General features: G+C 32.1%; 2 protein-coding genes across 4 annotated transcripts in view; both read right to left on the bottom strand.

The window, feature by feature from the left end:
* LOC115238675 (splicing factor U2af 38 kDa subunit-like) overlaps window positions 1-2,469 on the bottom strand; it is a 7,892-nt gene extending 5,423 nt beyond the window's left edge. Inside the window, exons 1-5 of one of the 2 annotated variants that reach the window (XR_003884528.1) lie at window positions 2,171-2,469; window positions 1,978-2,065; window positions 1,711-1,777; window positions 1,299-1,587; window positions 1,002-1,207 (exon numbers count right to left, since the gene is read on the bottom strand). Coding sequence is in view for 1 of the 2 variants with exons in the window: in XM_029812688.1 (XP_029668548.1) it covers window positions 973-1,207; window positions 1,299-1,587; window positions 1,711-1,777; window positions 1,978-2,065; window positions 2,171-2,214 (723 nt within the window). In the remaining variant the exon portion in view is untranslated. Of the gene's footprint in view, window positions 1-656; window positions 1,208-1,298; window positions 1,588-1,710; window positions 1,778-1,977; window positions 2,066-2,170 lie in introns of those variants that run through there. The other variant, XM_029812688.1, reaches the window with a different exon arrangement.
* Window positions 2,470-2,818: 349 nt separating this feature from the next.
* LOC115238674 (cyclin G) overlaps window positions 2,819-12,297 on the bottom strand; it is an 11,078-nt gene continuing 1,599 nt past the window's right edge. Inside the window, exons 2-8 of one of the 2 annotated variants that reach the window (XR_003884527.1) lie at window positions 7,744-8,008; window positions 7,103-7,516; window positions 6,617-6,862; window positions 6,043-6,260; window positions 5,876-5,944; window positions 5,588-5,758; window positions 2,819-4,032 (exon numbers count right to left, since the gene is read on the bottom strand). Coding sequence is in view for 1 of the 2 variants with exons in the window: in XM_029812687.1 (XP_029668547.1) it covers window positions 5,902-5,944; window positions 6,043-6,260; window positions 6,617-6,862; window positions 7,103-7,516; window positions 7,744-7,893 (1,071 nt within the window). In the remaining variant the exon portion in view is untranslated. Of the gene's footprint in view, window positions 5,759-5,875; window positions 5,945-6,042; window positions 6,261-6,616; window positions 6,863-7,102; window positions 7,517-7,743; window positions 8,009-11,022; window positions 11,345-12,297 lie in introns of those variants that run through there. The other variant, XM_029812687.1, reaches the window with a different exon arrangement.

Below are 12,297 nucleotides of genomic sequence, written 5' to 3' on the forward strand. Positions count from 1 at the left end.
TATGATTCTTATAATAATAATCTGTTTATATTCTCTTGTATAATCATTTTTTTATAAAAAAAAAAAAAAAGAATTGATTTTTTAAGTTATTTAGCATTTGATATAAATCTATTCTACCAATAAACTATCATTTCTATTTATTTGTTCCTTTTGACATTTCATTATATATTATACTTCTATATAATATATAACTATATATTATACTTTTCTCTCCTTTTTCTATTTTCTTCTTTGTGATATAAGCAACTACGTTTTAATGTATTATATTTTTATATATCGTGCAGTCTACGTTTGATTAGTAAATATTAATGAAAAAACTGAAGTAAATGTAATAATTGCTCCAAAATGTGCGGCTTAAGTTTAAGATAAAAATTTGGATAACTACTTGACACGGACGAAATGTTAATTGTTACTTATTCTCTAGAAAAAAATTCAGTAACGATGTGTGCGATTATAACAATGTTTTTCGCCAAAGATCACTCATAATATATTCAATATACATACATATATATATATGTATACACAACCGTGTTTATATATGTATATGTATGTACATTTTTCGTTAAATTTATAAATATATAACTCTGTGTATTGTTTTTTCACGATATATTTAAGTTCGATAATTTATATATGAAAATATAGCAAAACACGAAATATATATATATATTTCTATGCTTATATTTTATTTGTTTCTGTCATTATCGCACAAAGGGAACTGTATTCGTTAATCATTTCGGGATTGCTTAATTAACTAACAAGAAGTTCATTACACAGCACTGAAGAATACTAATTCTAGTATCGAGATTACGCGTGTGTGTATATATATATATATATATATAAATATATCAATAGGACAAAAATATTTTGTCCGGCACACACAAGAAGACAGCGTTATTAACATCCGGTCTCTCCGTTAAATCAGGACATCAGTATGTTCGGAATGAATATTCGTATAAATATAATTTTCTACAATTAGTATCTTCCAGATCGACCGTCCCTACCTTTGTCGTCTCGCTTCCGGCGATCCTTGGATCTCGATCGTCTGTCGCGCGATCGCGATCTGCGCTTACGATCTCGGCCGCGCGATCGTGATCGTGATCTAGATCGTCCCCTGCCGCTCTTCTTACGACTATACAGATAGCGACGCAGCTCGCGCGAGATAGGCTTCAAATGCATAAAGTTGCAAAATCCAGATCGCGTACATTCTCTGAAAGAATGAAAGAAAGATATTCAATTTTATTCTTTGTCATAAAAGTTTGTATAGGTAAGAGATTTATATATGTGTTTTATATATGTACCCCATTTCATATTGACGACAACAAGCTTCTCTGAAATCCGTCACCGGAGAAAGTTCAGCATAAACAGGTCTACCGCCAAACCAGCGATTGTTCAAGTCGTTTACAGCCCTTTCTGCATCTTCTTCTCTGCGGAACTTGATATAAACATTGCCCACTAAGTGATCACCAAGATTGTCACACACGTTCATTTCTTCAATCTCGCCATACTTGTCTTCACATTCAACAAAAACATCTTCAAAAAAGTTGTCATAATGTTCTTGCATTTCTTCATCTGACACATTTGCAACCACTGGAAAAAAATTAATGAAATAATTTCCTTATTCAATTTAAAGAGAGTTTAATATAATATAAAGACTTGTACAAAAATCGATAATAAAATTGAGTTATATTTGTAGAATTGTAATTAACTTACAATGGGAGCCATCCGCGCTCTTGGCAGAATTTTGAGGATTTACATACAAATTTTGAAGCAAACATGTCTAAAAAAAAAAAAAAAAAAATACAATTAATTTAAATATTAATATTAAAGAGACATTCTTAAAAATATTAGTGCGGAGAAATAACACATAAAAAATTAGTTAAAAGTTCAATAACTACTAATACGTATACATATATAGGTTAGAATTAACTCTAAGTTAAGAAGTTAAATAATACTAATTATATTTAATGATCTACACACCTGGCTGAATGTGGGCTTGTTGTGAATACGCGAGCATCTGTCACCGTGACGGCAGGCGCCGATTTTGAAGTAAAAAGAGCAATTTACTCTGAAAAAAGAAAAAAACAGGTTAGCAAAGTTTGCTCTCGTTTGTTTCTCTTTCTCTCTCAGACACACGCACAACTTGTAAACTTTATTCGAACAATCTCCTTACTTGTCTTTCTCAGTTCCGAAGATAGACGCTAGATATTCCGCCATGACTTACGTCACAACGTTTTAAAATTTTAATTACTTCTTCCTCGAAATAATCAAAAGTTGCCGGCAGTGAATACTCCGCAACACATATACGTCCACCATATACTAGTTCACCGGTTGACTGGTTGCCAGGAAGAGAACCCACACCTCACAAAATGGCGGCAATTATATACCCATAGATAAAAAATTATAAGATTACCCTCCAGTGAAAAAAACGGTCAATCCGAAAATTACCCAGGAATGCTGGAAAACAATATGGCTGCTACTAACCACCAATCGGAAAGCACGATAGGAATTATTATTACTATCGATAGCTGTCATTATGCACGATATTGTGCCTTGTCTTATTCCATTATATCTATGCTCTAAGCAATATTTAACTTAAAAATTCATTGAAAGTAATCTATTCTTTTAATATAGCTTTAAAAATATAATTAATCGAGAAATATATTCAAAACTTCATTCAGAATAATTCTCATCGCGCTTGGAAAATAATAATTTAGCAAGATACGTGAATTTGTAATATATTTCTTATCTTTTTAAAAAATTTCATCTCGCGCGAGACGAATATTGCTGTTATATATTAATTAAATATATACCTTATAAATATTTTTATATAATTTTATTATAAACGGGTCTTGTATGCATTTTACAAATTCGATTTTCGTCATGATAGAATAATATTAACAGTTCATACGCAAAAGATAACTTTCTCTTTTCCCTTTTTTTTAAATACAATATATATCTCATTATAAACGATTCTCTTTGAGATGATTATCTTTTGAGTCCCTAGTTCAATCGCAAAAGAAAAAATTTGGGGAAAAATCCTAAAAAAATAACTTATTATTTTACTTATCATAGATAGATATATACACATTTCAAATCGAGTATTTGTAAAAGATATTAAAAGCTAAAATTGTACTCAAATATAAATCACTTTTTAGAATTTTTGCTTTTTGGAATTTATCGTTGGTTACAGAGTTTTTTTTATACAATCTACATACATCAAAGATATGATACGGGTAAAAACGCCTGTATTTGCGCTTCTACGCAATGATTTTACAATGAGAGTGATATTTTGTGACACATATGATATTTCGTATAATCAAAAACGATTATCATTTAATATTTAATGAATATCGATAACGATGCGATAATGATTAATGGTAACATTACAGTTGAATATTGTGTCCATCTCATGCGTATGCATATAACAATCATATAAAGAGAAAAATAAATCGTTAAGAAATATATAAAAACAAAATTATTTATATATTTTTAAAAAGATAATAAATTTCGCGTTTATATAATATGTAAAATGCAAATGCACCGTTTGACTTCTTATATATACCATTCTGTAAAAGGACATTCTCCAAAAAACACGCAATATTAATTATATCCAGATAACAAATTTATAACATATAATACTGACGAGAAAAAAGAAAATAGACTTTTTGAAATATAAGCATTTTTGTACTTCTATGTTATAATGGTATAATTTGATTAATGTAAAATAAATAGATATATGTATATGACAAATAGAAAAATATGTCCATAAAAAGAACTCTTCATATGTAACACTGTATTACAAATCGAAAAAGAGTTTAGTATTATGATGTCAGACTTCTCGTTCTCGCAGTCTCAAATCTATAAATAATCACCTTACACTTACGTACTTGTAGGATATTTCAGCTTTCGCTTCCAGTAAGAACGTCGGTGATTAAATATTTTCCGAATACTTTCATGGTGCCTGGTCATCACAGAAACAGAGATTGGAATAAAATTTGCTCGGTGTATTTTGATGTGGGATGCCATGAGGCACTAAGAGAATGTATTTTCACAAATCATAATCAGAAGGTATGAACTTATGACTAGCATAAACTGGCTAAGATTAGAGAAACTATATGAATCAGCATTTCTGCTTCTTTTTTCCTTTTTTTTTTTCTTTACGTACAATTCGCGGAAAAGTTCCCCAAGTTGTATGAGTGAATTGCAAATAATGATTATATACTATTTTGATGCATAATATGAGAATCTACAGGAAATAAAAATAAAAAAATATACATAGTTTGTTTAGTACATAGAAAATTTAACATATTCTTGCCGAATAAAGCTATTCGCTCGAGTTATGACGCATCATTTGCGTTTGCTTTCATATTATATCTCTCTATTCTCTCACATTTTGGTAAAGTAAGAATCATTTCTAAACTGATAAGAGAAACTGTGATAGATCAACCACAGAGTATTTTTCTATTGCGTTTTCTTGACGCTTTCTAAATAAAATTGTCGCGATGAATTAGACAATACATATATAATCGTAAAAATTAACAGATCAGAAACAAGACTTTCTATTATTACTGTGGAAGTAATTTAAAACGAATACGAGTTAATTCCAAGTAATGTGAATGAGATATAATTTTTTATGGAATTGAAAAATGGTCATGTCTGGACATATTTTTCAGCAGATTGTTATACAATGTCAATTAAAATACAGCTTTTATAAAATAAGACAATACAAATTATTTTTAAAATACACATATAAATCATGTCTTTTTATCTTCCACATTAAAATTGGCAACAAAATTCATCTCAGACACTTTGGTTTATAGATATATTCCGCGTATCTTGAAATATCGCTGAATAAAAACATCAAGAAATATGTTCAGTGTAATCTATGTACACTTTATCGACTATTTGATTCGCTCAATGCGGATGACGATGAAAGAGAAGCGAATATTTCGAGACACAGAATATTTCGAAACACAAAACTAAATTCAGTAAAATATTTTTTTCTTTTGCTAAACTCGATAAACATAAATTTTAGCGCGTTCGGCAATTCTCTTGTTGATCATATCAAATTAATATAATATTTTTTCCTCTAATAATAGTTTTATATTATACGTAAGTTTCAACACTTCCGCAATTTTTCTTCCTAGTTATATCTCTTCTTTTATACTTTTTTCTTTCGTTTAAAGCGTTTTGTAAATATATATAATTATAGATATATATAATTTTAGCAATGTATTGATCCTACTAGATAACACTAATTATGTAATGGACATTGTATCACATTAATTTCAATTTTTTTTTTAATGATTTGTATGTTGATACTGCTGCTCTTCACAGTGTGTATCTGCCCCCTCCCCCCACTTTTCTATGAAGTTCCTTATATAATATCGATTGGTATTCGATCTTACTATTGGAATAGGGCTTAAATCTTGTTTTCTTTGTAAAATATTAAACCGTTTATACAAATATTTTGAAATATATATATGCGATGCGATAAAAAAACAGAGATTAACGTACGACCCATAATGATAACTTACATATTGGCGAAACTATGTAACTATTATTTAGCAAGATAAATGTAACTTACGTTCCACCAGTATGTATAATCTCAGCGGACGACACAAACGAAATATCTAAGGAAAATTATTACGTATTGTGATGTGTAAATCGACATTTGTGCTCCCAGCCAAACTTTGATTGTATCGAAGAGAATAAATCTTCTGTGTTACCAGATATTGAGAACTCCTAGTGCCGCATCCTGAAAATATATCCAAAAAAGAGAAATAAGAAAATAATATAAAACTTATACCGAAGACTCATAATAATTTATACAAAGAAATCAATTTAATAATAAATAATTTATAAGAAATCGTACCTTAAAAAAAAACTGGCGATGCTGTATTAACATCTCTTATTTCCACGGCGCCGATATTTACGATTTTTCCTGCTCAAGGAAGAATAATAATAATAATTTTCTCCACATATTCTCTAACAATAATGTACAATATCTTTTAATAGTAATCTAGAAAAATAAGTACATACCTGATCTTGTTCGGAGATGGAACTGATGGGACATGTTCCGCGATAACGGGTAGCTCGGATATAAAGTTTTGAGACGGACGTAAAACACCTGCGGTTCGTAGCGACAATCTCCAAATTAATTTCTGTTTATGAGTTTTGTTTGTTTGCTCCTGAGCGTTATATTTACTCAATATGATGCTCACCGCTCCGTGAGTGGAGCGGAAACTCTCCTCTGAAATCTGATAAAACACAAACTAATGAGAATCAATAAATAAATTATTTGATATAAGGCAAGATTGTCTTTTCAAAAATGTTCTTGCTTATCTTGTTTTGTACTTCGCTTTTTACCTCGCTTCAAGAACTTTTATTCATTCAAATAATTCTAATTTTAATAAAAAGCAAACAAGAGTTATTTTTTGTACATACGATCTATTTAGATATTTATATCTTTTATCGAGGAAAAGATAGCTTCGCACTCTACGATGCATATGAATAATGACTGTTTACCACATTCAAAATATTAATAATCTTACGCATACATAAGAGATAAATAATGAACTTAAAAATACGAAAAAAATTTAGTGTTGATATTTACGTTGCATCTCTCTCGAAGTTCCGCAGCAAACTGCATAAGTTCATCTCTTAGCCTCTGATATGGCGGCGGAATGGGTGCGTTGTGCGATAGATTATTGACAGTGGCGTCCATGTTCGCGTTCATTAATCGATTAACAGCGGCATCCACGTAACTGCAGAGTAATATCAAAGCCACCTCGGACGGTCTAAGGCTCGCGCAATTGCCGTCGCAGGCCACCATTTCTAATCTGAGAATCAATTCGGATTCCTAAAACAAAACAAACAATACAGCTTTTAAGTATGAAATTTAACAGGTTTTGCGCAGTCATAAGTTACATATTGAGAAAAAAAGTTTATTTTCAGGTTTTAATAAAGACATATTTTTTAATAAAACCAGCGTAGACTTAATAAGTACGCCGAATTTTACTTAATATTTAATATCTCGAGGATCGTAACGCTTGTTTTTATCACCTAATAAATAATTGGAAGGATGATGATGATTACTTACGTTGGTGATATTGGCATACACGTCGCCGAGATGCAATTGTCTCGCCACAGCGTGGAACATATTGTTGAACAGCCGTAGAAAGGTCAGCGCGGTGATGGGTCGAGTACCGGGTACCCGCTCTAATTTATCCTGTATCTTTTTCGACATACGCTTCAAATCGTCAGCGGTACATCTACACTGTGAGATCGAAACCACGTGATCGGCGTCGAGCGGTTGCATCTGTTGAACAGCGGCCGTGTAAAAGGCGGATACGCTGATGCAAGCCATGTACTTCTGCTTCGCCTTCACTCTCGTCAAGAAACAATCCATCAGATTAATTGCCATGAAGAATACATCCGATGACAAGTCGTACATCACTTTCAGGCATCTTAGTATGTAAGCGGATTTATCTCGAGCGGCGATACTTATCTCGTCCTGTAACATGTATAGATAAGTGTTCATAATTAATTATTAATTGTTAATGCTATTAATAATCTGAATAATTTTTATAAAATTTCTCCCATTATATAAAATAACAATAATGGTAACTAAATTTTGTCATAGCAAGAATTTAGTTCTCTTGCAATATTTTACTGAAGATAAAATTTTACTATAATTACATATTTTTTTCGTCAATTTTCAGGTGTAAAGGCGACTTTTACCTGCATCGTGATAGGTAATTCATCGAGATTCGGCTGAAATTTAACCTCCTGGACGAGGTTCAAGACTAGGTCCTCTTGCAATTGTTCGAGGGACGGGATTGCATCCGGTACAGGCAAGCCCGATGTGTCCATTCCTGCGATGTGTGACATCGCAACAGCTAACTACACCGTCGATTCGACTAAGACACGTGACAGCTAGGGATGTAGTATAGCTGAAGAGAAGAATCACACAAAACAAGAATGACGCAGCTGGCTAGCCTTGTATCTGTAAAACACCATACAAAAATATCGTTAATTTCATAGATACCATGATAAATAAAAAGATTTATATTTTGGGAAAAATATTATTGTTAGCTCCACATGATATCATATTCTATACGATTTAAAACTTAACTTGAATGACCAATTTGGAGTAGATTATCTTTCAACGAGCATAAGATACTTCAAGAGAAATAAAGCTAGATAGTAGTAAAGCTAGAATTTTTATCGCATTTAACTTCCAACTTTTTTAAAGTTCCATTTCTATCCGATAAAAATATTTCAGGAGCTTTAAATGATTCTCGTTATTAATGCAAGTCACAAGCACGGCGATTTTATATTACAAAAAGATACGTTTTACGATCACGATCACGCCCACGTCACTAAAATAACCGTGCGTCACGCGTGAACAGATTTATGATTATGCAAGGTCGACCGAGTTTTTTTTTCTCTTTTGACGTGACTGGTCGTGTAGACGACATAAAGAAAATATTACGTGCTTCTTCATGCACATCGACCCGATTGGAAAGAGAGAGTTTTAAGAATGCGCGATCCTGGTGAAGCATGTTCCTCGACTCCTCTTTCACTCTCGTGATCATCTCCAGACGCAACAATGCAAAAGAATCGAATAAATATACAAAACAATTTAAACGAGAAAAAGAAGGAACGAGAAACCGGCTTCACGATCAACGTTGAAGTACACTTTCAAAAGCGAGGACAAAGATTGTATTGCGAAATATATATCCAAATGACTCTTGCCAGAAGAATCTATGTAATAATATTTCTAAATCAGATATTTTATATGTCTAATAATAAAGTCGATGCCTATATATATATACATACACACATGTGAACATTACAATCTAATCAAATTTTTCTATAAAAATAGTTTGGGGTATATATAACACCATAATTTTACTGCAACTTAGGTACATTATTATTATGATATTGTATCTTTTCTCTGATTTAAAAATTTAAAGAAAATTTACACGAGATTAAGTCGAGTAAGTACCTGAAAAATACAGCAATTAAATTTAAATATTAATTAAATATTAATTAATTATTTAAATATTAATTATTTTAATATTCATTCAAATATCAGCAATTGAATTTAATATATATGGTGGTCGATATAAGATAAAAGATAATTCCCAAATCAAAAGTTAAAGGCAAATCATTTTTAAATTAAGCGAAATTCTCGATGTTTATCGGCAATCTTATGTGATCTGACGTCACGGCGAAGCTTTCTCTGTCGAAGGAATATGTATATTATCGCCGAAAATATATTTGCGTCAGAATCATCGATTGTGGTTTCATGGTCACGCATTGACTCTTGATCGCGAACCGAATGAGAGAGACAATGAAATAATTATTTTTTTTAAAATAAACACATTCGAACGTGAGATAAAAGCAAAGCAGCGAATTTAAGCGATGTAAACAAGAGTGAAATGTCGAAAACAAATTTTGTTGAAATATTTCTTTGTCAAATATAAGATTGTTTAATGTAAGCTACACGTATCCGCATTTTTATCTTTTCTCCGATATCGCGTCGACATGCGATAACTGTTGATTAAAAACGAAAGAGAAAAATGTTTTTAATTTGTTAGAATGAGAGAAAAAGAGAGAATGCTCTGAACATCACGGTTTCTTTATATACAAATCGCGTATTCATCCAATTAAATATCAATTTCCTTTTAATCGAAGTATTGCCAGGTTAAACGCTGATTGCTTAATTAATTGTTTCCAGATCACTGATCAAAAAATCGAAACACACGAAATTTCGTCACAATTCTTATACAAATAAATCGAAATTATTGTTAAAGAATTATTTTGATTATTTCTTCCGAAACGTACGATAAAAATTTAATATTATTAGGGTAATTTGTGCACTCGATATAATATAATGCAATCTTGTTCCAAGGTTCTATTATATGGCACACACGAATGTGCGACAAGGTTTCAGCAATGCATTCTGATGTAATATTAGAAAATCTTTTCTCGCAAGAATATGCGTCGCAAAATTAATTTTTTGTTATAATAATAAAAATTACTTCGGCACACATTATCGGTGATCTTGTATGATTTGTATAATTTCGATAACTTAATTGAACGTCGTGTTAGTTTAATGAACTTCGCGGCGCGGAATTGATAATTTTTTTCAGCTATTTTCGTTTCGATATTTTTGCATTCGCGTTTATTCTCGAAGGAATCTTGGTATACCGTCGAGAATGTTCGAGTCGTCAGTGATAACATCTCAACTTAAAAAAAAAAAAAAAAAAAAAAAAAAACTTTACAATAAATGATAATGAAAGCCGAAACATACACACAATGATATATTATCGTAAAAAATAAGAGTTTGAAATTATGATTTAAAAAATGAGAAACAAAATATATATCTCATAAATCGATAAAATATATATCAATATACATGCAATTAAATAATTTTTAAACTTTAGTGTCTCTCTCCCCCATCCGTTCATTGCGAAATATAATAGATATATTAAACAATTTATTTTTTAAATTTTTATATTGAACAATGTCTTCCAGAACTGTCTTATTTTAGAATATTATCGTGATTTATCACTCGAATTGATCGACCCTCTTGTCGCAGGAAGAATGAAAGATTCGAACATTCTCGACGGTATCCGAAAATTTCTTCGACGAGAATGCAAAGATATCAAAACAAAGATAGCTAAAAAAAAATTATCAATTTCGCGCCGCGAGGTTCATTAAACTAACACGACGTTAATATATTCTCCAAATGAGACAAACGAAGAATATTATTAAAAATAGTTCGTCGAAATAATTCGCAGTATTCTCTCAAGCCGATGTATTAGAATCGCGTGTGTGAATTTAGAAAAAATCTTATGTGTTACCCCGCGCGAGATAAACGAACCATAATATAGAATATCTTTCTCACGCAAAACGAAGTGTAATGAAACAGGAACTCGGCGGGAAAACGGCGCGTAATGATCTCGCGATTCGTTCCCAACAAGTACAAAAATGCATACGACTACTTACGCTACTTCACTCATGGAAATGCAGAGGAGGTCAGAGAAAACAGTCGTATATCACAGAGAAGTATATATGTGGTGTCTCTCGTAGAACAAAGCATGCATACGTGCACAACTACAAGGCACGTTGAGAGAGCGGCTGACGCAACACGTTGAGAACTGTCAAACTCGCGACTTGGCTTTCATCGATGCACTTTCGCGCGCCGATGTGTTCGTTAACCGATAAATAAAAGAAGAAAATATAAATGCGCTTCTCTCTCTCTCTATAGAGATCTCTGATCTTTAGAAAATTATGTTTCACTCAACACTTTTTTCTCTCCCCGCATAAAATGTCTGGAATTTTTTAAATCTTTATGACTCGAAAACATTGAAGAGAGACTTACACGCTTGGCGGGAAAATTACGTCGCGGACTATGTAGATGTGTGTATGTGTATATATACGCGCAGTACGTATATATATGTATTTACAAATGCAAATTTTCACGCACGTAGAGGCGCCTCCGCGAGTGGCAGAGAAACGCGGGTACGCGAGACTAACCTATCCTACGCGTAGGAGTGAGACTGACAAACTGACCGATCCGAGCAAACTTCACGTCACGCGTGCACGAGTAACGGCCGGAGCACCGAAGATAGTCGAGCATGGCGAAAACGCCCGAACACGAAATACGTCATACACAAACAGTTCGTGTATTCATGCGAAAATGTTGGAGCCTTTATTCCCCTCGCGCCTTAAAACTCGCTTCTGGAGCAGGTTCCAGAAAGCGAGTACATTGTTTTCATATCTTTCGAAGGATAATTGAACGCATATAAGAATAGAAATAAAATTAAACAGTGATTAATTAATGAATACATCACTGAGATACATACGTTAACATTGCCGAAACGCCAGCTGTGACTGACTGTTTAAGCATAGACGCAAATTAGATAGACAACGGACTCTATTGTTGAATTTATATCAGCATATTACTGCGGATAATCTATCATATACTAGATCTAGACAAAGTTCTTGCGGAGCAACTTCACACTCGGCTTCGAAAATATTTCTTTATCTGCTTCTGAACAAACGTGAATCATTCACGAAATATGTGATAGTCTGAAACTTGTAATTCGGCTAGAAGGCGGCATGAAGAAAGGTGGTTTAAAAATGTTCAAAGTTCATATTTCTTTTAGAAGAATAAGACAACTATCCAAAATATTCCGAAACTTATACTTATGGTGCTTAAAAAAAAAAAGATGTCAATATTATACTAAAATTGCAGTTCCGCAAAAAAAAAAAAAAAAT

This window comes from Formica exsecta, unplaced genomic scaffold, assembly GCF_003651465.1.
Source record: "Formica exsecta isolate Colony F162 unplaced genomic scaffold, ASM365146v1 scaffold353, whole genome shotgun sequence".
Taxonomy (NCBI): domain Eukaryota; kingdom Metazoa; phylum Arthropoda; class Insecta; order Hymenoptera; family Formicidae; genus Formica; species Formica exsecta.